The sequence below is a fragment of the Gobio gobio genome, assembly GCF_949357685.1.
Source record: "Gobio gobio genome assembly, chromosome: 3".
NCBI classification, from domain to species: Eukaryota; Metazoa; Chordata; class Actinopteri; order Cypriniformes; family Gobionidae; genus Gobio; species Gobio gobio.
In genome coordinates, this window is record NC_137099.1 from 60,888,738 (window position 1) to 60,915,081 (window position 26,344).

At 37.2% G+C, this 26,344-nt stretch overlaps 1 protein-coding gene across 1 annotated transcript; it reads right to left on the reverse strand.

The window, feature by feature from the left end:
* Nucleotides 1-2,461: 2,461 nt before the first annotated feature.
* Nucleotides 2,462-6,641, reverse strand: LOC307122982 (GTPase IMAP family member 4-like). The gene is made up of 2 exons (XM_079811339.1): nt 6,592-6,641; nt 2,462-4,965 (listed from the first exon to the last, which is right to left on the reverse strand). Exons 1-2 carry the CDS (start codon nt 6,608-6,610, stop codon nt 4,136-4,138), a joined length of 849 nt encoding a protein of 282 aa, XP_079667465.1. The 5' UTR covers nt 6,611-6,641; the 3' UTR covers nt 2,462-4,135.
* Nucleotides 6,642-26,344: the final 19,703 nt, after the last annotated feature.

Below are 26,344 nucleotides of genomic sequence, written 5' to 3' on the forward strand. Positions count from 1 at the left end.
AATGCTGACAAGTCAAGGGTCAAGACCCCAACTAAAGCAACACTAATCACCATAATGGTAACTTCAAACAACTTTTATTTTCAATAAAACATCAACATCTAAACCTCAATAAGAGCTTCTGTAGACATCTGACAGAAATAAAGTCAGTCTGGTTAGTAATGTGTGAAGCTGGTAATGCTGATTGTGGAGTTGTTTAATCCTCCTCTGCTGAGATCTTCAGAGATTTAATGTCTTTTTTATAGTCAGTCGTAGTTCTTGTGTTTTTCTTTTTTTCTCTTTTCTTCAGTGATTTTGCTCATTATCATCAGGTGTTCATCACTAATAGCCAATAATCACTTAATTAATCTCTCAATTATCTCATTAACTTTAACACTGATTCAGTGTTACTTTAACACTCTGTGGAGTGGGACCATATGTGCTCTGAGCAGTGTTAATTTAACACTGGGGATTTTACTGTGTAGAAGGCTACAGGCAGGTGAGTTTTATCAGGGTTGGAGCTAAACTCTGCAGGACAGTGGCCCTCGAGGACTGGAGTTGCCCACCCCTGCTCTACAATAATCCAGAAATGAGCATAACAGACTCTACAATAATCCAGAAATGAGCATAACAGACTCTACAATAATCCAAAAATGAGCATAACACAGATTCTACAATAATCCAGAAATGAGCATAACACAGACTCTACAATAATCCAGAAATGAGCATAACAGACTCTACAATAATCCAGAAATTAGCATAACACAGACTCTACAATAATCCAGAAATGAGCATAACACAGACTCTACAATAATAACACAGACTCTACAATAATCCAGAAATGAGCATAACACAGACTCTACAATAATCCAGAAATGAGCATAACACAGACTCTACAATAATCCAGAAATGAGCATAGCACAGACTCTACAATAATCCAGAAATGAGCATAACACAGACTCTACAATAATCCAGAAATTAGCATAACACAGACTCTACAATAATAACACAGACTCTACAATAATCCAGAAATGAGCATAACACAGACTCTACAATAATCCAGAAATGAGCATAACACAGACTCTACAATAATCCAGAAATGAGCATAACACAGACTCTACAATAATCCAGAAATGAGCATAACACAGACTCTACAATAAACAGTCCACTCCAAATGAAAACAGTGCAAATGAAAGTATTAAAGATATGCTAGATTATTAAGTAAACTATCCCTTTAATTGTAAGAGGAATAGCAGAAGACAGATCTGTACTACAGGGAATTATAAACTCTTTTCACACAAACAGGGACAGGTCAACTCCTTTTAAAAACAAAAACCTCCAAAAATGACATAGTCTTTCTCAGGCACTTTGGGTAAGCAACATTGTAGATTTGATACATAGAGTAGAGCAGGCTAACAGCCAAGGAAACATCAATGCTCCCATCATCTTCAACCATGTCATCTTCTCCATCCATCCTAATGGAAACGCTGCCATTGGCTAAAGGGTTCCCATTCTCACAGTCCTTTAGGACGATGGTTGGGGTTGGGTATGGAGGATCCTGTGAAAACAAACACAGTATTTTAGGGCTTGCAAGAAATAAACGTAATCAGGGTTAACTTTTATAAACTATATATTTTTAACAATATTATACAGGGTTCGTACATCTTTTCCAAGGTCAAATTCAAGCACTTTCAAGGTCCATTTTAAAGCCTTTTCATATACATAGTAAAAATTATTATTTAGTGTTTTTATCACATTAAAATAGGTAATGCTATAAAAGGTCAAAATTGTGTTCTGTAAGTTCTGTAGCAGAAGGATCAGATATTTAAGCAAATCACAAGTTTATTTTAATTCGAGCAGTCAAATTAGACTGTTTTCTTTGAAAAATATTAACTTGAAATTTGAGATCTGAATTTGAGCAATCAAACTTGATCAACCTGAATTCATTTTATTTGAAATTCTGTAAGTTGATTTTTTTTTTGGTATCTGAATTTGTGAGCATTGAAAAATATTCATCGAAATTCAGGTTGAGACGTAAATTCAAATGGTTTCCAAAGTAAAATAATTTCAAAGAGGTGAGTTCAGAGCAAATAAATTGAGATAAATGTTTTTAAAAATAAAATATTTCAAAACTAAGTATTCAGTGGCTGTTAAATTTCAAATAGTTATGTCTCTTATTTGCTTCCATAGTTTTCCAGGACTTCAATTTCAAAAAGTCAAATTCAAGTACTTCAAGCACCTTGTATGAACAATTATTCCAGTAAGTTAGCCTTTTTTCTAAATCACATTTATAAAAGATTACTTGAATGTCCTAATTTAACTAAGGCCTAATCGGACACTACAGTTAACATTATCTAAACTATAGTCTAACGTTACCTCACTGGATTAAGGTTGTATTTTACACAACACACAACCACACAAACATAAATCAATGAACAATGTTTTATTTTAGCACATATGACAATTATTAAATTAATTCACTTACCAGTAGATCGTTGTGAAGACTTCCAAAAAATTACGAACTCGCTTTGTCGTCCTGAGGTGAAAGGAACGGGAAGAAACTGCTCGAAACTAAATCTGGGCAAGTTAGATAAAACCATTAAATTAGATCATTTCCCACCAAATAGAAAAACAGCAACAAACAATACTTTATCTTTTGTTTTTGGCTATTTAAAATAGCTTTATATATGCACAATTACCTCTTCAGTCTCTTGAAGTCTTCAGTCAGCGCGTGCTAAAGTGAGTGGGAAGAAACACCTCGAAACTACATCTGGCAAACAACAACAAATAATAATTTATTAATCAACAAGTTCGGATAACTCATTATGATAAGCTATTTAAAATTGAAATTAGTTAAAAAAGTACTTACCACTTATCAGGCTCTCGCAAAACTATAGTCTGGACACACACCTACACACCTCGTCACCGCACCGCGCGAAGAAAAAACTGATGGGAGGGGGGAGGGGAATAACCTGGAAGTCGATTCCAAAAAGAATCACTTGGTCGATTCAAAGGCTTCGAGAATTGAGAATCGACTCCAAACTAAGAATGAAGTCATTGACCTGTCATTCCTGTGCATGACATGACTAATAATAGGTACATTTCCCCGATTACTAAACCATTATCAGAAGAACCATAACACTGACAAGTGGGGATTTTGTTAAATTCTGTTCTCTAAAAAGATTCATTCACTGATTCATTCGTGATTCTCATTCTGTAGATTACAGCATAACACCGCTAGGTGGCAACCAGTCTGAGTATTACGAGAGAAGTTTTTGAATTAATTCAACAGGTTCGTTTTTAAACACACAAACTAACAGCATAATTTAAAATGCATATTAGGATGATAATAATTACTTGACGGGATGTTGCATGTGTTTTTAAACAATAAGGACTATGTGAGCACAGGAAGGCATTTTGAGATAAAGTTTAATTGTATGCTTTATTACAAAAGGCTTCCACCTCAGATGGCAGATTGTGGTTATGTAAAATAGACCTATTTTTTTATTTTTAATATGAATGACAATTATCTTAAGATACATTGACGTTTCCTATCAATCAACAAAATCATAGTGTTTCTCACAGGAAGTGGTGGGTGGACCTCGGCCCCACTGGGGTCTGGGGGTCTGTATGTTTTTTCTTTGTTTTTTTAACTGATAAACGCCTTAACACAATTCATATAACTCAATTTATGCTTTATATTGCACTATATTGAGTCTGATAAATATATAAATGTAAATATAAATGAGTCTGAATTGACTGGACCAGAATCTGTGACAGATTCTGTACCACACAGGATTATTTAGGTCACTTTATCTCACTTTCCAGAAAAAGAAAGAAATACATTATATACAACATGAGATTGTTGAGTGTGAAGAACCATTTTATGGTCTAAAGAACCTTTCTGTGCTACAAAGAACCTTTTATGCATTGTAAAGGTTCTTTGGATTTAAACGGTTCTTCATGGAACCATACACCCCGCCAAAGAACCATTTAAGAACCTTTTTTTTTAAGAGTGTATTATGAAATGTAGAAACTGTCCTCTGGTTCAACTTACTAGAAAGAAAGCTCTATACAGCTCAATAAACACAAAAGTGTTAATTATTGAATCTAAAGATTGTTGCTGTCAAATACTTCAGTTACGCAGTAAATGTAACATTTATACTGCTTTCAAAATCTTTTTCATGGAAATTGCATGAAAACGATACAAATAAAACCAGACTTTCTTCTTACTTGCATCCTCTTGCTTCCTCTCATTGTCTTCCTTCATTCTGTCTTCTATGCCTTTGGTTTTAATATCCACCTTTGGATTTATCTCTCTTTTCTGCTCTTGTGTGTCTCTTTCTTCCTGCATGTCCTTCACTTCTTCTTTCATTCTGTCTTTCTGCTTTCTGTGTTTTCTCAGAGTGTTCAGGTAGATCTCATTGCTGTATATTTGTTCTTCGTTGTTCTTCACAATTTCATCAATACTCTTTAGAAGCTTTTCGATTTGGTAGGGATCACACTCATTTTTGCTGTTTAACACATAAAATCTTCCCTCAAAATAACTCAGTATTTCTTGTGTTTCATCACTCTCGATGATTTGATTAAATTCTCTTCTGGAGACCTTTTCCCGTCTGATAAACAGCACCATGGTGAACAGGAAAGCTTCTTCTCCAAAGTTTTTCTGAATTTGCTCCACAATGTTCCTCTTCTCCTCTCTGAAGTTCTCCAGGTTGACGATGAGCAGGAAGACGTGAGGACCAGGATCAGAGAGAAACAGACTCTTCATCATCTGCTGCTTCATCTCTTCATCAGTCAGTTGAGTGTTGAAGAATCCTGGAGTGTCGATGATGGAGATGTTTCTGTCTTCTACTCTTCCTCTCTGTATCTCACTCTCTCTGGTTCTGCTCTCTTTAAACACCTCTCGACCCAGTATTGCATTTGCTATTGGACTTTTTCCAGCTCCAGAAATTCCCAGCAACACAATCCTCAGATCATGTGGATCACCTGCCAAACAGATCATGTCATTACCTGGAGCTTTTGTTCATTTATAAATGTTTCAAAAGACTCTTGGGGTTTATTTATACCCAGCTAGAATTTTTTTTCTAGTAAGGTTTTTTAGTGGCAAGTTTTATTCTTGTTGCCAGAATGTTTTCCTAAAAGGTAGAATGACATTTTAACATTCTAACAATTCTAAAAACCTTCTAAAATATTTAGTGATAACATTATCTCCAAATTAACAGAGGTTTATATGTCAATGTTATTGAAAATTATAGTTTTACAGCATCAAGTCAAGGGTAAAGAGCCAAACCAAATAAACACTGATCACCACAATGGTGACATCAAATTTAATCAACATCTAAACTTCTGTTAATTCTCAATAAGAGCTTCTGTAGTCGTCTGACAGAAATAAAGTCAGTCTGGTTAGTAATGTGTGAAGCTGGTAATGCTGTTTGTGGAGTTGTCCACATCCAGTGCCAGTTAGAAAACATTCCAGTACAACTTTATAAGAAAGTTTGGGGATAATGTTTTAACAATGTTTTCATGTTATCCTACCTTATAGGAAAACCTGAGAACAAAACAAAACTAAATCTAGCTGGGATATTCTTTGCTCTTCTATCAGAGCCCCTTGTTCACACATGTTGCTATATTACTTTTTGTTGTTGTTGTGGGAACACACCCTGCCAACATGTTCTGTTCTGTATCTCACAGTTTGAGCTGATGTTACATTTTCCAGTGCTTTCAAACTCAACTTGTGTAAGAGATCACAAACTAACCCAGCTAACAATTTTTTTTGGTTCTATAGCTAACTCTTTTGGTTCTGGAAATGTTAAAATGTCCAGTTTTCTTACTGTAAGTGGAATTTTTTTTAAAGTTAGTATGATGATCCTGACACATTCTTTCAACTTAATTTGGATGAACAATTCAACATTCCAAGAACATAATGTCCAGCTTCCTTAATGTTAAAAGAAAGTAATTTAAAGGCTACACAACATTGCCATGTTCCAATGATGCTTTAAAATAGCAACCACAAGCTTATTAATTTGAAGTTAGTTATCATTCTAATGTTTAAAGGATGTTCTGAGAATGTTGTTCTAAGAATGTTTTCTCCCAACACTATGAGGACATTAAAACAACCTTCTATAAATAATGAATAAATAATGTTTTGTGCTAACCTTTTCAGAATATTATGAAAGACCAGATAACGTTGAACAAACACTCTATTAATGTCACTGGAAGAACGTTTGTTCATAACTTTGGGAGAAGCTTGCCAGAACGTTTTGAGAACATCCCCTCTTAGTTGGGGAGTAGCACTGCCACACATGGGAGTGCATTTACATATACACACTAGTGAACGAGAATAATATGGAGCCAATAATATTATGTATATGCAATTTGTTTTAACCTGCCTCTCACCATCAATGTGGCTCTGACATGTAGGAACTAGATTACATCCAGCTATACTTAACCTTAGAATTATTACCACAACAAATTATCTAACTGTCAATTAAATTTGAACGTATACAAATGCAAAGAAATGCATTGTTTGGTAATAAAGCCGATCTCTGGTCATGATGTAAAACTGTCACTCTGCGTAGCTGTAGTGTGAGTAGTTGTGTATTTTAGACTGACCTTCATACGCTGATGCCATTATGAATGTGTTTCTCTTGTCTGTTTCTCCGGTCAGTGAATGAGGGGCGGCTTATTCGTTCTTTCACAAACACATCTGAAGCCACGCCTCTTTTGCAAACACTTACCTCAGTTTGCTTTGGTGTGTAAATTGTCAAAACTCCAATGACAAAACATTAAACCGATCACTTTTTTAACACTGCTTTCATTACATATTGTCTTTCCACATAATCCGTGTTACACAACTGTAACTTGTAATAATAACTAATTTTAATAATACGAATATTTGGTTTAATGACCAATATTGTCAAGACAAATCAAGTCAGCCTTATTTCTTTAGCACTTTCCACAAACAGAGGCTTCAGAGCAGCTTTACAGTGATGAAAGGAAATGAGTTTTGTTTTAGATGAAAAGCTAAATTAAGTTTTATATATATATATATATATATATATATATATATATATATATATATATATATATATATATATATATATATATATATATATATATATATATATATATATATATATATATATATAGTGCTTTTAAAAACAAATAGTGTGTGTTTTGGTCATAATTTAGACTTTTTTTTATCTCATAATTAGGATTTATAATTAAATTTTTAAGTCATTATTTTGACTTTAAATCCAAAATTTTGAATTTTTATCTCGGAATTTTAAAGTTCTAATTTCAACTGTTCATCTCCCAATGACATGTCATATTTTTTACTTTTATCTAATAATGAGGACTTTTTAAATCATATTTTCAACATTTTATCTCTTAGTTATGACTTTATGATAATTGAAATGAGCTGATCAGTAATATAGTTGAAAGTTTTGTGTCCCCAACTGAGCAAGCCAAAGCCAAAGGCGACAGAGGCGACGGTAGATGATCTTTCTTCATTGTATCATTGTAAGATTGTATGATCTTTCTTCAATTTATTAATTTTTGGACTACTTTTCAAAGTTTAGTTGGTGAATTACAGATTTTAAAGTAAAACAGTTTGCTCATTGGAAAATGTACTTATGCATAACACACATAAAATCAGAAGAGGTGCATTTCCTGAGCGGAGATATTGAGGTTTCTGTAAACACACGTATAACCACAATTTGCTGTGTGCCATGACACAAAGAGACCAAGTCAAATAAAAATTAAAATCTGGTATTTTGCAATATCAATATATTAAGTATTCACTCCTAAATTAGGAATATAATAGTCAAGCAATCAACTTTGTAATTTTTGACCACTTGAGATGGATTGACTCATTGTTTCAGAATAAACAACTGAAGAGAGATACTTTGATGGGTTTATCATGTACTCAAGTTACGTTCACACGAGGGCACTGTTCACACAAATTTCTGTTATCCACACAAAAGATTGTTATGTGCATCATCCCAGCTAACGGGGAACGTTCTTGTAACTTTGGACAATGTTCTGGCAAGATTCTCCCAAAGTTATGAACAAATGTATGCCAGTAACGTTAATAGAATATTTGTTCAACGTTATCTGGTCTTTAATGATGTTCTCAAATGGTTTGTAGAAGGTTTTTTAAATGTCCTCATAGTGTTGGGAGAAAACATTCTTCGAACAACTTTCTTGGAACATCCTTTAAACATTAGAATGACGGACAAATCATGGCCAAAATGGCACAGTGTGCACTCGGCTTAAGGGCGGGCTTCTATGGATGATGTCATCACGCTTACTAACTGTGCCCACAGTGATTGGCTGATGGGGAAGGAGTTTGTGTCAGTGATATAAATATTGTAGAATGAGGTTTCATGTTGCCTTATTCAAATAAAAAATAGGCTAAGTGTCACTACTTAAAGCTAGTTTTACTACTGAAAGGATTAGTTCACTTTTAAATAAACTTTTGCTGATAATTTACTCACCCCCATGTCATCCAAGATATCCATGTCTTTCTTTCTGCAGTTGAAAAGAAATTAAGATTTTTGATGAAAACATTCCAGGATTGTTCTCCATATAATGGACTTCAATGGACTCCAAACGGTTCAAGGTCCAAATTACAGTTTCAGTACAGCTTCAAAGGGCTTTAATCGAAACCAAACGATACCAGACGATGAATAAGGGTCCTAGCGAAGCGATCAGTTTCTGCGAGAAACCGAGCAGTATTTATGCTATTATTTTACCTCTTATCAGACGAATGTGATCGTCTCTGAGCTCAGCCATTACTTCCGCTAAGTGAGGTCAAAATACGAGCCTGGTCATAGATATATCGATCATAGATGCCTCATTCTACTGATCCGTGCAAGCGCCAATGAGGCATCTACGTATACATCTATGACCACGCTCGTATTTTGACCTCACTTAGTGGAAGTTATGGCGGAGCTCAGAGATGATCACGTTTGTCTGATAAGACTCCTAAAATTAGGACTGACACACACAATATTTTAAACAGTTTCTCGTAAATCGGCAAGTTAAGAGTTACTTTAAGCCTTAAGATGTTTTGTGAATACGGCCCCTGACCTTCTGCCATCAGTCTGAAGGCCTGGTGAGACTAAGGGAGCAGTGGATGCAGTTGTTTCCATGCAGTTGTCTGCATGGTCTGGCCCCTGAGTATGTTACCGATTTAATCAGCTGCTGTCAATCCACCAGGTCTCTGCGCTCAAATGATCAGTTGCTTCTCATGGTTCCACGAACACGTTTAAAATGTAAAGGTGACCGGGCTTTCTCTGTTGCAGCTCCTAGGCTTTGGAATAACCTTCCTCTGTCTGTAAAAACCTGTCCTTCATTGGGTGTCTTTCAGAGTGCACTTAAAACTTATTTGTTTTCCTTAGCATTTGATAATGCTTTGTAAGTTGTGTATGTTATATGTTTGTATTGTTTTTGTGTTTTTTACTTTTTCTTTTATACCTCCTGTACAGCACTTTGGTTCCACTTGTGGTGTTGAAAGTGCTTTATAAATAAATAAAGTTGAAGTTTGTTCCAAACTGTCTGTGATGCATATACATTCAAGCGATGCTTTTTTACCGTTGCTTTATTGTGAATGAGTACAAATTATATACATTACACAAGTGCATAGTCTCTCACTTTTCAACCGCTTTGAATTACATGCTGGTAATGTAATCACACCAATTTAATGCATGCCATGGATGTACATAAGTTCACTCAACCAAATCCTTTACATCCTCACACTATCAGTAAATCAGTACCAAATAAACTCATAACACAGAATAAATTAATAAAGGAAAACATAAAACCCATACAGATGCACGCATAACCAATCACACACATCCATTTCCAGCAAACAATAATATAACGCATTAGTTTATTTTTAGCATTTAAATCTGTCAATAATCCCTTAAAGGTCCCGTTTTTCGTGTTTTTTTGAAGCTTTGATTGTGTTTACAGTGTGCAATATAACATGTGTTCATGTTTCACGTGTAAAAAAACATGTGTATCTGTATACTGCTGTTTTCACTGTCCTCAAAACGGCCTGAGAATTTCCTTGTTCTATGAAGTCCCTCCTTCAGAAACACGTAACGAGTTCTGATTGTGCCAGCGGTTCCCGTGTTGTGATTCGACAGCAGCTTAGCGCACGTTACCCGGAAAGGTCACGCCTCTTACCATAACGGGGAGATGAACGCGCTCAAACTACAGCCCCTGAAGGCCAAACAAAGGTGATTTGACTCCGGGATGAAAATAACAGCGTCTGAACGACATGGCGACAAACACAACCGAACCGAACCGAACCGAACGCAACACTTCCTCTTCTTCACGAGGGAGCAACAAGACCACGCCCCCTTTTTCTCGTATTCTTGTGGGCGGAGGTTAGTCGACAAACTGTTCTACTGACGTAATTAAAGCAGGAAATACCAGAATGTAGTCCAAACCGGCCGTTCGCTGTAGGCTTTGAAAGGGAACTTCTGTCAAATAAAATATCTCGCTTGGCATTGAACTTTGAGCTTTATAAGTTTACAGGTATTATTTATGCTCTAACAGCAACATTACACACTAACTAAAGTTTGAAAAATGGGACCACGAAGAACAGGACCTTTAAAGCAGAAACACATGAAAATCACAGAAATCATAGCTACACATCAAAATGCCCAGAGTTAAATCAGCACTGCTGAGAGCACATATGGTCCCACAGCACAGGGTGTTAAAGTAACACTGGATCAGACGTTCTTCATTACATTTTTGGGCAATCTCATCAATGCTTCACGGCACAATGCATTCTGGGAACCACCATAGTATAAAACTCATGACTCCCAGCATGCATTGCGGCATGAAGCATATCACCATAATTGAGATTCAAATGCAGATTCTTGATATCTTTGTGCGTCTAAAAATATGCAATGTATTTTAAATCAGAATGTCTGATATGTGGCAAGAAAGGTAAAAGTCAGCTATGATTTATGATTTATCAGTTTTAGTCAGTGATGAGATGCGGTAATTAATCATTCTTCAAGAGTCAAACTGCAAAACTAAAAGAAACACTGATAACTTTTTCACCAAACATTTTCAATACAACATCTAAACCTCAATAAGAGCTTCTGTAGACGTCTGACAGAAATAAAGTCAGTCTGGTTAGTAATGTGTGAAGCTGGTAATGCTGTTTGTGGAGTTGTTTAATCCTCCTCTGCTGAGATCTTCAGAGATTTAATGTCTTCTTTTATCTTCAGTTGATTTAATCTAAAGCTGTGGCTGAAGTCAGTTGTAGTTCTTGTGCTTCTCTTTCCTTCAGTTAATTTGATTCTTGTTATCATCAGGTGTTCATCACGAATGCAGAATAATCACTTATTTAAGAGCAGTGTTGAATGAATAAGAAACTGTGGTAATAACTAAAATGAGAATTATTTAACATACAACCAATACACTCCAGCACTAACTGCTGTTACAGCTGCCAGAGCTACACCTCTTGCTGCTCCTATTATTGCTGCTTTCCCAACAGTTATTGCAGTTGCTCCCACTGTAGCTGTGGCTCCTGCTTCTGCTGTTTCTCCTGCTAATGCTTCTCCTAATGCTGCTGCTCCTCCTATTGCTCCTCCTACTGCTGCTCCTACTGCTGTTACTCCCAAAATAACTGTTATCCCTACAACTGCTGCTATTCCTACTGCTCCTGCTTTAAATGCTGCTGTCTCATCACATCTTTTGCGTAGAAGATCGTCCTGAGTCTCCTTATAATCCTGATCGGTGTATCTCCTGTATCCATTCTTCTCTCTCAGTGTGTTTATCTTTTTCAGGAGCTCAGTGACCTGAGATGGATCTTCATCTTTGTTGTTAAAGACATGAAAACCTCCTGAACACTGACCAACTACTGACCGCAGTGCTTTACATTTACTCAGATATTCCTCTATTGGCTCATGTAACTGATCTCCGTGAGTAAAGAGCACTAATTTGTGTTTTGAGAGCTCTGCTCCAAAATTATCCTGGATCCATTTCACAGCATTCCAGTTCTCCGTTCGGAAAAACTCACCCAGTTTGATCACCAGCAGAAACACATCAACACTATGAAGTGTAAGCATCTCCTCTATTTGAGCACCTTTGATGTCCACTGTTGTATTGAGTCCTACAGTGTCGATCACAGTGATTGTTTGTCCGTCCACCACTGTTTGAGCTGATTGACAGACTCTGGTTACATATGAAGGAGAAAAATCTTCTTTAAATGTATCTCTGACTCCAATGATGGTGTTTCCTGATGCACTCTTTCCTGCTCTAGTCGAGCCCAGCAGCACAACATTTACAATCAAAGGTTCGTCCATGCTGTTCCTCTGCATCTTGTCTGAGTGGAATTGATTGCTCTCTCTCTCTCTCTCTCTATTATGGGGAAACATCATTTGTTAATAAAAGGATAAAAACCTGCTGCATCTTTACACAATTTAGCTTTACCTGCGAAAAAAGGAACAGAAAAACTGACAGACTAAATGCAGAAGTACTGTGGCAACGTCTCCTAGACCACTACTTTGAGGATCTATGTAACACCCCATTGATGGTGAAAACCCAACAGATATTGGGATTGGGCTGGAGGGAATTAAAGGGATAGTTCACCCAAAAATGAAAATTGTCCCATCATTTACTCACCCTCAAGTCTTCCTAGGTGTATATGACATTCTAATCAGAGTTATATTAAAAATGTCCTGGCTCTTTCAAGTTTTATAAGGGCAGTGAACGGGAGCCCAAAATTTGAAGACCAAAAAAGTGCATCCATCTGTAGTATTAGGTTCTATACGGTAGTTTTAGAATACATACGAAATATGAGATACATATACTGTGTGTATTACGGTACTTGAGAGAATAATAAAAGTTATCAGAAGAAATGGCTGGCTTTCGCATCGTCCTCCATTATAAAGGTTATCGTTGTACCTATTAAACAACTGAACATGCTGTCAGAAGTGCAGAAATGCAACTCTTAAGTGAGTTAGCGGAGTTGTAAAGTTAGTTTAGTCTCGGTTTCATTTTTTTTGTCAGCGGGAGGGGCTGACTGGACAAGTTAGCTGCTCCATCATGAATCAGTTTCAAGTTTCTCCGCCGGAAAAATTCACATTTAAAGCGGATGACTGGTCGAAATGGATGAAACAATTTGAAAGATTTCGAACTGCGTCAGGATTGGAGACGCAGGCGGATGATTATCAAGTGAATGCTTTGATCTACGTGATGGGTAAGGAAGCCGAAGACATTCTAACTTCCATACATCTAAGTCCTGAAGAAGCGGTTACACAGTAAAATCCCCAGAGTTAAATTAACACTGCTCAGAGAACATTTGGTCCCACTCTGCAGAGTGTTAAAGTAACACTGAATCAGTGTTAAAGTTAATGAGATAATTAAGAGATTAATTAAGTGATAATTGACCATTAGTGGTGAACACCTGATGATAATGAGTAGAATCACTGAAGGAAAGAGAAAAAGAAAAACACAAGAACTACGACTGACTATTAAAAAGACATTCAATCTCTGAAGATCTCAGCAGAGGAGGATTAAACAACTCCACAAACAGCATTACCAGCTTCACACATTACTAACCAGACAGACTTTATTTCTATCAGATGACTACAGAAGCTCTTATTGAGGTTTAGATGTTGATGTTTTATTGAAAATTAAAGTTGTTTGAAGTTACCATTATTGTGATTAGTGTTTGCTTTAATTGGGCTCTTGACCCTTGACTGGCTAACATAAGTTTTTCTCTGGCTGCTGTAACTGTTCGTTACGGTGAAAATGGCAAGAAAATCTTGACGCTTGTTGTTTATGATACAGTTGTTATCATCATATATTGCCTTATTTGCTGATCCGCTGAAAGTCATTGATTATAGGAGCATTGTGATTCTAGGGCAGAAGATCCAGCAATGTTATCATCAGAGAAACTAAACAATTATCAAAAAATTTTTACGTAAGATTTGTACTGCGGTTTAATAACACATCACACAATAAGCACTTCTAACTCCTGCAAGCTTTACTCACACACACAGATCAAGAATCTGCCTATGAATCTCAACAATGGTGACATGCTTCATGCCACAATGCATTCTGGGTGCATCACGCAAAACTCATCTATGGCTCCCAGAATGCATTGTGGCATGAAGCATGTCACCATTGTTGAGATTCATAGGCAGATTCTTGATGTCTGTGTGTGAGTTCATCTCGCATGAGTTAGAAACGATTAGTGTACAATCGGTTGCAAAACTTATTTAGCTTTTCTGATTAAAACAGTGTTGGATCTTCTCTAAAATCACAATAAAAAAAGTGAATAGTATATTGCTCATACTCAGTCATAAAATCAATGAATTAAATCATTATACAATGATCATATTCTCATCATCGAGCAGTCGACAGCATCTGATTGTGTTTACTCTTGCTATAGCAAACTCAGTTACAGCAGCCAGAGAAACACTAATGTTAAAAAGTCATCAAACTGCCCAACTAAAGAAAACACTGATCACCATGATGGTCACATTAAAAACTAACAATTTTCACAACAAAATCAAACAAAACATTTGTTAATTCTCAATAAGAGACGTCTGACAGAAATAAAGTCAGTCTGGTTAGTAATGTGTGAAGCTGGTAATGCTGTTTGTGGAGTTGTTTAATCCTCCTCTGCTGAGATCTTCAGAGATTTAATGTCTTTTTTATAGTCAGTCGTAGTTCTTGTGTTTTTCTTTTTCTCTTTCCTTCAGTGATTCTACTCATTATCATCAGGTGTTCATCACTAATGGCCAATCATCACTTAATTAATCTCTCAATTATCTCATTAACTTTAACACTGATTCAGTGTTACTTTAACACTCTGTAGAGTGGGACCAAATGTTCTCTGAGCAGTGTTAATTTAACTCTGGGGATTTTACTGTGTAGTTACGAAGTTGTGAAGAATAGACTGAATGACCACTTTATAGCTTGCAGAAAATAGATTTTTGAGAGGGCTAAGTTTAATCAGCGGCAGCAAGAAGTGGGTGAGTCTGTGGATCACTTTATAACGGAACTGCATTGTCTAGCCGAACACTGTGGATACAGAGATTTGCACGATGAGATGGTGAGAGATAGACTTGTCGTAGGTCTGACAGACAAAAGGCTGTGAGAACAATTACAACTTGACCCTGAATTAACACTTGAGAAGGCTGTTGTACGAGTTCGACAGAGTGAACAGGTAAAAAAACAACAAGAACTGCTCAAGTCAAACTTCAAAGGGGAAATATATAACAAACAGCTGGATAGTGTGCAGGCTAAACAGAACAGTAATGTGAAATCAAAACAAGTGAAGCCACAATATGGACAGTTGGCAAGAAAAACACCTCATGAAAGATATAAAAAGGGGACTCATTGTTCAAGATGTGGAGACACAAAAGGGCATAACCTGCAGCAATGCCCAGCAAAATATGGAATATGCAATCTGTGTCATAAAAAGGGACATTATGCGAGGATGTGCAAGTCAAAGAAAGTGTATGAGGTGAATATCACCACACTAACTGAGGATGCAGACAAGGACATTGCATTTTTAGGGTCAGTAGCAACTAATGTGGCTGGAAGCCCATGGATGACTGAGATAAAAATTGTAATTTTGACGCAGTGTTTAAAATTGACACTGGAGCAGATGTTACAGTTGTTCCGGTGACGCTGTACAACCAGGGCGAGTTCAACAAACTGAAACATGCAGGCAAAATCCTCCAGGGGCCAGGTGGAATGTCACTGAATGTAAAAGGGAAATGTACAGCCACCCTCAGTAAATACAATAAATGGACAAAACAGGACATATATGTTGTGGATGGATTGTACATGCCATTGCTAGGCCGACCAGCAATCACTGCACTTCAGTTAGTAGCCAGGCTGGATGATGTCAGCTTAAGCTCAAAAGAAAGAGTGGAGAAGGAGTTTCTAAAACTCTTCAGTGGCTTAGGCAAAATGGAGGGTGAGTACAGCATTGTGCTAAAGCCAGGGGCAAAACCCTTTTCTCTGTCAACACCTAGGCGCATTTCCCTCCCTCTCTTACCAAAGGTGAAGGAAGAATTAACCCAAATGGAACAGCAGGGGGTAATTTCAAAGGTGGAGGAACCAACAGAGTGGTGTGCTCCCATGGTCGTTGTGCCAAAGCGGACAGGGAAAGTGAGAATTTGCACAGATCTCACTGAACTGAACAAATCAGTTATGAGGGAAAAACATCCTCTCCCTTCTGTGGAGAACACATTTGGACAACTTGCAGGAGCCAAAGTGTTTTCTAAGCTTGACGCCAATGCTGGCTTTTGGCAGATTCCACTTTCAAAGGATTCCTCTTTGCTCACCACCTTTATAACTCCATATGGATGATACTGTTATAAGGCTGACAACTTTACTTTATAAAGCTTTAAATAGGCCTTTCAGAAGGCCTTTATTAACACCCAGAGCCGCGTGGACCACGTTATTTGACGGACAGGTGCATTTTTTATGGATTTCAAAAACAGAGCAACTATTATTGCTATTCTAATGCTTGGATTAGCCTGGACTTTTGTAATATAACTCAGATTTTATTTGTCTGAAAGAAGAATGTCAAATACACCTAGGATGACTTGAGGGTGAGTAAATCATGGGCTAATTTTCATTTTTGGGTGAACTAACCCTTTAACGTTCGTCATCATCGTCAGTTGCGGTTTTTTACGCTATGTCCATTGTCATTGCCGTGTCAGTAAAAAAATGTTCCGCTACATCCGTCGTCATTGTCATTGTGAGCCAGTTACCTTTTTTTATGCTACGTCTGTTGTCATCATCACGCTAGTTACGTTTTTTTATGCTACGTCCATCGTCGTTTAACCAGTTTAACTTTTTTTCTGCTACGTACGTCGTCATCGTCGTGCCAGTTACCCTTTATTTAACGCTACGTCCGTCGTCATCTTCGTGGCAATTATGCTTTTTTGCGCTATGTCCGTCGTCATCGTCACAGCAATTTAACTTTTTTCCGCTACGTACATTGTCATCGTTGTGCCAGTTACCATTTTTTAACGCTACATCCGTCGTCATCGTCACGGCAATTACGTTTTTTACGCTATGTCCGTCATCATCCTCACGGCAATTTAACTTTTTTCCGCTACGTACATCGTCATCGTTGTGCCAGTTACCCTTTTTAACTCTACGTCCATCGTCACGGTAATTAAACTTTTTTCCGCTACGTACGTTGTCATCGTCGTGCCAGTTACCCTTTTTTTAACGCTATGTCCGTCGTCATCGTCGTGGCATTTAGGCTTTTTTACGCTATGTCCGTTGTCATCGTCATGGCAATTTAACTTTTTTACGCTATGTACGTCGTCATCATCATGCCAGTTACCATTTTTTTAACGCTATGTCCGTCGTCATCGTCACGGCAGTTACGTTTTTTACGCCACACCCATCGTCGTGGCAGTTATGTTTTTTTCCGCTACGTCCGTCGTCATTGTCTTCGTGAGCCAGTTACCTTTTTTTATGCTACGTCCGGTGTCATCGTCACGCTATTTACGTTTTTTTATGCTACGTCCATTGTCGTTTAACCAGTTTAACTTTTTTCTGCTACGTACGTCGTTATCGTCGTGCCAGTTACCCTTTTTTTAATGCTATGTCCGTTGTCATCGTCACAGCAATTTAACTTTTTTTCCGCAACGTACATGTCATCGTAGTGCCAGTTACCCTTTTTTAACGCTACGTTCGTCGTCATCGTCACGGCAATTACGCTTTTTTACGCTATGTCCGTCATCATCGTCACGGCAATTTAACTTTTTTCCGCTACATACATTGTCATCGTTGCGCCAGTAACCCTTTTTAACTCTACGTCCGTCATCATCGTTATGGCAATTTAACTTTTTTCCGCTACGTACGTTGTCATCGTCGTGCCAGTTCCCCTTTTTTTAACGCTACGTCCGTCGTTATCGTTACGGCAGTTACGTTTTTTACGCTACATCCATCGTCACGGCAGTTACGTTTTTTATGCTACGTCCATTGTCGTTTAACCAGTTTAACTTTTTTTCTGCTACGTACATCGTTATCGTCGTGCCAGTTACCCTTTTTTTAACGCTATGTCCGTCGTCATCGTCACAGCAATTTAACTTTTTTCCGCTACGTGCATTGTCATCGTTGTGCCAGTTACCATTTTTTAACGCTACGTCCGTTGTCATCGTCACGGCAATTACGCTTTTTTATACTATGTCCATCATCATCGTCCCGGCAATTTAACTTTTTTCCGCCACATACATTGTCATCGTTGTGCCAGTTACCCTTTTTAACTCTACGTCCGTCATCATCGTCATGGCAATTTAACTTTTTTCCACTACGTACGTCGTCATCGTCGAGCCAGTTACCCTTTTTTTAACGCTGGAAGCTAGATATTTTTCCTTAAAACGTGTTAAATATGGATATTTTTCTCACACAAACCCATCGATTCGCTTCAGAAGGCCTTTATTAACCACTAGCAAAAAAATTATTATTCATGTTATAGTCACTGAATTTGCTCATGCAGGCTCTGCTCTCCAGTCTGATACACATTTGAAGTGAATCTGATGAAGTGAAATGATCTGTTTAATATAGTGGTGCATTGCTTTTCTCTCTGTGTTCCTTTTTTATTGAATGTAAAAAAGTGTCCAGTTGTAAACATGAAATGTAAATTTCTGCTGTTTTGTCTTCCAATTAATTTCCTGCCTTTCCGGTTCCTCCAAAACTGCTGTTCAGAACCCTAAGGGTGACGTCACATTTTTTACAGTCTAGGGACACGTCCATACTAAATTCTAGGGCCCTGTTTAGCAGTAACTGCATTTTTAAATATATCAAACTAAGCAAGTTTCCTGCACAAAATGGCATTGTAATACTACAATAATAGCCATTAAAAAGCAAAACACACCTGATGCACATTCTTTGAACGTAATTTTCTGGGAGTGGAGTTTGAAAACATTGCTGTATTTTTGTGTAATTTATTAAGAGAAAGTTTCCTGCTCCGACGAAAGGGACTGAAACTCACATGAACTCTTTCCCACCTCGTGATACGAACTTCCCAGGACGACTTGAACACACAATTGTACTGTTATTACTTTGCATATTCTTAATATTTAAATAACTCGCAGCGCTTGTTTGGCTAAGATGTGTGTGTGTGTACACCTGTGGAGTAAGTGTGACGTGTCCATCTATAATCGCTGTGATCACTAAAGCAACAATTGTCAACATAATAAACCCACTGGAACAGATCAGCCAGCATTATACAGTTTATGAGCATTATGAACACCTGAGTGGATATTCTCACCTGAGTTAAGATAAAATCAATCTCCTCTTCACCTGTCGACGCACTAAAGTGAAACTGAAGGGTTTCACTGAATAGTTACCGCTGACAATGGTTGGTTATTTTACAGAAGTAGGGACATTTCATGTATCCTCATTTTTTGGTCGCCTTTTGGACAGCGTTGCACTATTTGGCGTCAATGGGAACAAACATGCATATTCATGAGCATTGAATTATGAAGTGAATCGATATAACTTTCGTTTGTTCCCAAAGACAGCTGCATACCTGTATTGAATTATGTTACTCCCTTAAAAACGGATTAACTTAATATTAATTATAAATATACAAATCAGTCCACGCTAAAGAAAAACAATCACATTTTTCTTGTGTTAGGCTATACTTTTAATTCCATCTCATATTTCCGTTTTTTGAGATGGAGGGAGCTGCTAAATTACATTTTTCAAGCAACACACCCCTCCATTTTCAAACCCAATATTACAAATACGTTTTTAGACAAAGAAAGTTTGTACCCAGGTAAACACACTCGCTTGCAAATCCTCAAATCCACACAAGCGGCTCTGCGCTTTCACGCATGCGCACACACACATTCACTGCATAACAGCGCCCTCTGCTGGCCACGGGTCGATAAAGCTTCTCCAGTGTTCAGATCTCAAATCATCAGCCTGTTTGCATATACCAATATGGTATCTTACCAACTTAATCTAAATATGGACCGTTTTCTTTATGTGCATTTTCTGTCAATTTACTCACTCTATCAAAACAATTCATATTTATTAAACTGAAAAAAGTTTACACTATTATGTGGGGGAAAAAATAGATGTTTAGCCTTAAATATGAGAATGTTTATTCCTTAAAAACGAAAAATCATGTTACAATAGAAGTATTTATGAACAACATTTAAAAAAAAAAAAAAATCATTCATTCATAATCTAAAAACACATGTATGACAGGCAATTAGGCATGTACATGGTCAAGATCAGTGTTTATTAAAATAATCAGACACGCCTGATTCAGGTCTTGCAGGGGCAGAATTTAGTGTAAACAACATGAAAGCATGGCTCCATCCTGCCTTGTATCAGAGGTTTTGTCTGTTGGTGGTGATGTATTGGATATCTTCTTTTAAACCCCACAGTCTACCTGAGTATTGTTGCTGAAAATGTCCATCTCTGTATGATCTTCTGATGGCTACTTCCAGCAGGATAATGTGGCATGTCAGAAAGCTCAAATCCTCTCAAACTGGTTTCATGAACAGTGAGTTCACAAAACTCAAATGTCCTCTTCCAGTCACCTGAACTCAATCCAATAGAGCAGCATTCGCATGTGGAGGAACGGGAGATTCGTATCATGGATGTGCAGCCAAAACACATCTGCAGCAACTGCGTGCCGCTATCATGACAAAACCCAGCAGGCACAGCACGCCAATGTATCGTCAGGGAGACGTTTAATCATCTGAACACATTTACTCTTGCAGTTCTTGCCGTGACAAACACAGTTACAGCAGCCAGAGAAAAACTAATATTAAAAAGTCAAGTCAAACTGCCCAACTAAAGCAAACATTGATCACCATAATGGTAACTAAACCTTTTCAACAAAACATCTAATCCTCTGTTAATTCTCAATAAGAGCTTCTGTAGACGTCTGACAGAAATAAAGTCAGTCTGGATAGTAATGTGTGAAGCTGGTTATAAGTGAACTGCCATGCATTTCGCCTTTATTTACTTTTTTTTTTTTTTTTTTAGGTGTTTATTCAACCAAAATTCTACGTCTGCCCAATGTTGGAGCTTGACGTCAAACAAACGTTGGATTTAGACGTCAAACTAATTTTTATTTTCAACCAAAATCCAACGTCTGACTGACATTGGAGTCTACACCCTGTGCCTGCTGGGACCAAAATCACAATTGACACGCAGTCGTCCAGATCTCATTACAAAACAGTAAAAAGAGTTTGTAAAAATTGAATTAAGATATCACAGTATTATAAAATACAAATCTAAATTACAGAATAAAAGACAATGATGGAAATACATTTCAGAAGTATTTGTTTTACTCGTGTTATGTAGATTTTTGCAGGGCCATAACCACCATAGACATTGAGGGGGACAAGTCCCCCCCAATAATTATAAATGGCCAAATTGTTGCTTAATGTCGTAGAGAGAGACTCTATTCTTTCCGGTGAAATCACAAAACATAATGCACACAAACGTGTCCCTGCTCTTTATATACAATCACTGATGAACATCTTTGATTTTAATGAAGAAGAAAAAATATATGAGAGCAGATTAGAACCCGGAACCTTTGATACGGTTTGCAGAAAATGTACCACCAGATCACTGGGGAATTCAAAAGTTAACAGCAGATCTATGTATTTATTCACTAATGCGAAGGATCTCAGAACTAATAATATATTTGACACCCCCCCCCCCCCTCTCATTTTTGTAATGATGCTTTTAGGGTCTTTCAGCCAAATATATATATGAACATTTTTCTTACCAAAAAGCACACTACAGTAGCAACTGCTCCTGCTGCCAGAACTACACCTCCTGCTGCTGCCATTGTTGCTGCTACTGCTTGTCCTTCAGCTAATGCAGAGGATGCCATCCAACACACAACAACTCCTCCTGCTGTTCGAGTAACACGTTTCTTGAATAGAAGATTTTCCTGAGTCTTGTTATAGTCATGCACAATGTAGCTGCTTTTTCCATTCATCATCCTCATTTTGTTTATCTTGTCCAGAAGTCCAGTGACCTGAGATGGATCTTTATCTTTGTTGTTAAAGACATGAAAACGTCCTGAACACTGATCAACTATTGTCCGCAGTTCTTTACATTTACCCAGATAATCTTCTATTGGCCCACGTAACTGATCTCCATGAGTAAAGAGCACAATTGTGTGTTTTAAGGCATTTGCTCCAAAATTATCCTGGATCCATTTCACAACTTTACTGTTCTCCTCTGTGAAAGTCCCCAGTTTGATCACCAGCAGAAACACATCCATATCATATGTTTCCTGTAAAATCTTCTCTATTTGAGTTTGAGCATCTTTGATCTTCACTGTTGTATCAGAGAGTCCTACAGTGTCGATCACAGTGATTCTTTGTCTGTCCTGATATTCTGATTGACAGACTCTGGTCACAGCCTCAGGAGAAAAATCTTCTCTAAATTTATCTTTAACTCCAATGATGGTGTTTCCTGATGCACTCTTTCCTGCTCCAGTCAGACCCAACAGCATTATATCCACATCGGTCACTGTAAAAAATACAGACGGATGGATGGACATTATCAGATGAATGAACAGATAGATGGTTGGGTTGCACTTTATTTTACAGTAGTGCACAGTGCACTTACCTAAGAAAGTATAGGGTAATATAAGGTAACTGCATGGGTTAAGGTTAGGTTAATATTACCTAGTTACCCAGTTATTGAAAAGTGAAAAAGAAATTGATTTGACCAAATATAGTGTCCCATACTTGGCATTTATGCTCTACATTTCACCCATCCAAGTGCACACACACACAGCAGTGAGTACTGAACACACACCGTGAACACACCCAGAGAAGTGGGACTCGAACTCACAACCTTCGGGTTACAAGTCCGACTCTCTGACCATTATGATTGTGATAGGCCAATGAACTCTGACAAAGATGAACGGCATTCGCTCAGTAAAGATGGAGTAGCTCGCACTGATTGGCCTTCGTGAGACAGCCTCATCCCAGCCAGCAGAGCCATGTGGGGCCCAAATGGGTTTGACCTGGGCTATCTAACTGGGACCCAGCCAGTTTTGCACCCAGTTTCCATGTAGGCCCCACATGGATTTGCCCAGATGAAATGAACACTGCTTAGTGTGCACACTACAGGCTGTTAAATGTAACACTTAATCAGTGTTGGAGGTAATGAGATAATTAAGTGATTGAATAATGATTTTGTATTAGTGAAGAACACCTGCTGTTAACAAGCATAATCACTGAAGGAAAGAGAAACACAAGAACTACTTCCAGCCACAGCCTTGGATGAAATCAACTGAAGATAAAATACATTACATCTCTCAAGATCTGATTAAACAACTCCACAAACAACATTAGCTTCACTTATTACTAACCAGACTGACTTTATTTCTGTCAGACATCTACAGAAGTTTGTATTAAGAATTAAGAAGAGGCTTAGATGTTGATTACTTATTTGAAAGTAATAGTTTGATTTGATGTTACCATTGTGGCGATCAGTGTGTGCTTTAGTCAGGCTCTTGACTTTTTAACATTAGTTTTTTAATAAACTGTTTGTTATGGCGAGAACAGCAAGAGAAACTATAATCAGATGCTGTAAGCCAGGGGTGTCCAAAGTCTGGCCCGTGGGCCAAATGCGGCCTGGGGATGAATTTCAAACGGCCCGCAGCGCGTCTATTAAAATGTATTATATGTGGCCCGCCACGGATCATTTACAAATCATGCAGTTTCACGATGTCACCACAAGGTGGCAGTACTAGATTTTAGGCCAGGGAAACAGTGGCCAAAGCGGAACGAAACAGCGCTACCTGTGCTCTGCGCAACTCGCGAGCTCTGACTCTGAACAAATGTGTTTACCTGCTGAGTGTCTCGATCACGCGCCCACTGAACAGCCCGTGAGCAGCGTTCGAGTTCAGCGCAGAGGTCTCCGGTACGAGTTGCGAATCTCTCTGTGATTTGATTTAATTTAAATCCAGTTCAACAGCGCTGGCTTAATAAACAACACTAACGTGCAAATCAGCTGAGCCGATTCAAAATACTTTTCAAACGCATTTCGCATTTATCATGGATTTACTGTGGTAACACTACCTGTAACCATGGTAATTTGTCAGAAATGTAGGTTAATATCTAATTTGATTTAATTTGTAATGTAGACATGTATTAAATGAGTAATAAAGGCCAAATTGCAAACTATTTTTTGTCATAAACTTGGTTTTGTGCATTTGTATTTGTTTGTCTATAGACTAAATATCATATATATATATATATATATATATATATATATATATATATATATATATATATATATATATATATATATATATATATAATGTATTACTTTTTGCCTTGTGTGCACTGCAAAAAATGCTGTCATTTAGTATTTTTGTCTGGTTTCTAGTCTAAATATATCTAAAATTCTTAAATCAAGATGTTACGAGATAAGTTAAATGACATTAGAGATTTTTTCTTGTTTTCTGGAAAATAAAATAAAATTGAAGTGAGTTTGTGTTTAAAACAAGCAAATATATCTGCCAATGGGGTAAGAAAAATAATGTTTCTGTTTGGAATCTTTAAGGAAGATTTTGGAAGATTATTTTTCTAATCCATTGGCAGATAATTTAGTTTGTTTCAAGCAAAAACTCAATTCATTTAGATTTTTTCCCCCAGGAATCAAGAAAAAAATATGTCATTTTCCTTAGTAAAAGCATCTTGATTTAAGAATTTTTAGATATTTGGACTGGGAAAAAGACAGAAATACCAAGTCAGAAAAGCACGTTTTGTAGTGTGGTTTTACCTGTGGTGATCTAAATAGAGCACTTATTAAATTTAAATAAGAATAGAGTTCTAACTCCGTAATAATATTAACATTTCACCCATTAAAACTTTTTGGTTGATGAAAGTTTTAAAGATATTGCTAAATATCTATACATTTCCTATCTCAAGCTACTCTACTGTCAGCTCAAGCTTTTGTCAAATCTGTCATGTTTCAAAGAAACAAAACATGTCATATATATATATATATATATAAAATAGAAAAGGGACCGGCCCCCGGGTACGTCCACAATATCGAATCCGGCCCCCTTTAAAAAAAGTTTGGACACCCCTGCTCTAAGCTGATTGATGATAAGAATATAATCAACATATATTGGCTTAACTCATTGATATTATGTGTGAGTTTTACACGGGTAGCATGTTATTAATTCTGTTTTATTGTTATAATTCTACAGCAAGAGAATAATAGAATTTAATCAGAACATCAAACTATTTATAACACACCATTTACATATTTCGGGCTCCTATGAGTTATACGCGCACACAGACATCAAGAATAAGCATATGAATCTCAACAATGGTGACTTGCTTCAATGGTGCAATGCATTCTGAGTGCATCATACGAAACTTATCCATGGCTCCCAGAATACATTGCACCATTGAAGCATGTCACCATTGTTGAGATTCATATGCTGATTCTTGATGTCTGTGTATGAGTAAAACTCACAGGAGCCCAAAATATGTAAATACTGTGTTATAAATCGTTAGATGTTCTGATTAACTTCTATTATTCTCTTACTGTAGAATCATAACAATAAAACAGAATTAACAACACGCTACCCGTATAAAACTCCCACATAATATCAGGGTTAAGCCAATATATTGTTAGCCTCATAGCATAATTGCCTAAGTCCAATAACATTGAAATATGATCTGGGCAATTATGCTATGAGGCTAACGATATGATAATTATATTCTTATCATCAATCAGCTTACAGCATCTGATTATATTTTCTCTTGCTGTTCTCGCCATAATAAACAGACACAGCTGTCAAGAGAAAAACTTATTTTAAAAAGTCAAGAGCCTGACTAAAGCACACACTGATCGCCACAATGGTAACATCAAATCAAACTATTACTTTCAAATAAGTAATCAACATCTAAGCCTCTTCCTAATTCTTAATACGAACTTCTGTAGATGTCTGACAGAAATAAAGTCAGTCTGGTTAGTAATAAGTGAAGCTAATGTTGTTTGTGGAGTTGTTTAATCAGATCTTGAGAGATGTAATGTATTTTATCTTCAGTTGATTTCATCCAAGGCTGTGGCTGAAAGTAGTTCTTGTGTTTCTCTTTCCTTCAGTGATTATGCTTGTTAACAGCAGGTGTTCTTCACTAATAGAAAATCACTATTCAATCACTTAATTATCTCATTACCTCCAACACTGATTAAGTGTTACATTTAACAGCCTGTAGTGTGCACACTAAGCAGTGTTCATTTCATCTGGGCAAATCCATGTGGGGCCTACATGGAAACTGGGTGCAAAACTGGCTGGGTCCCAGTTAGATAGCCCAGGTCAAACCCATTTGGGCCC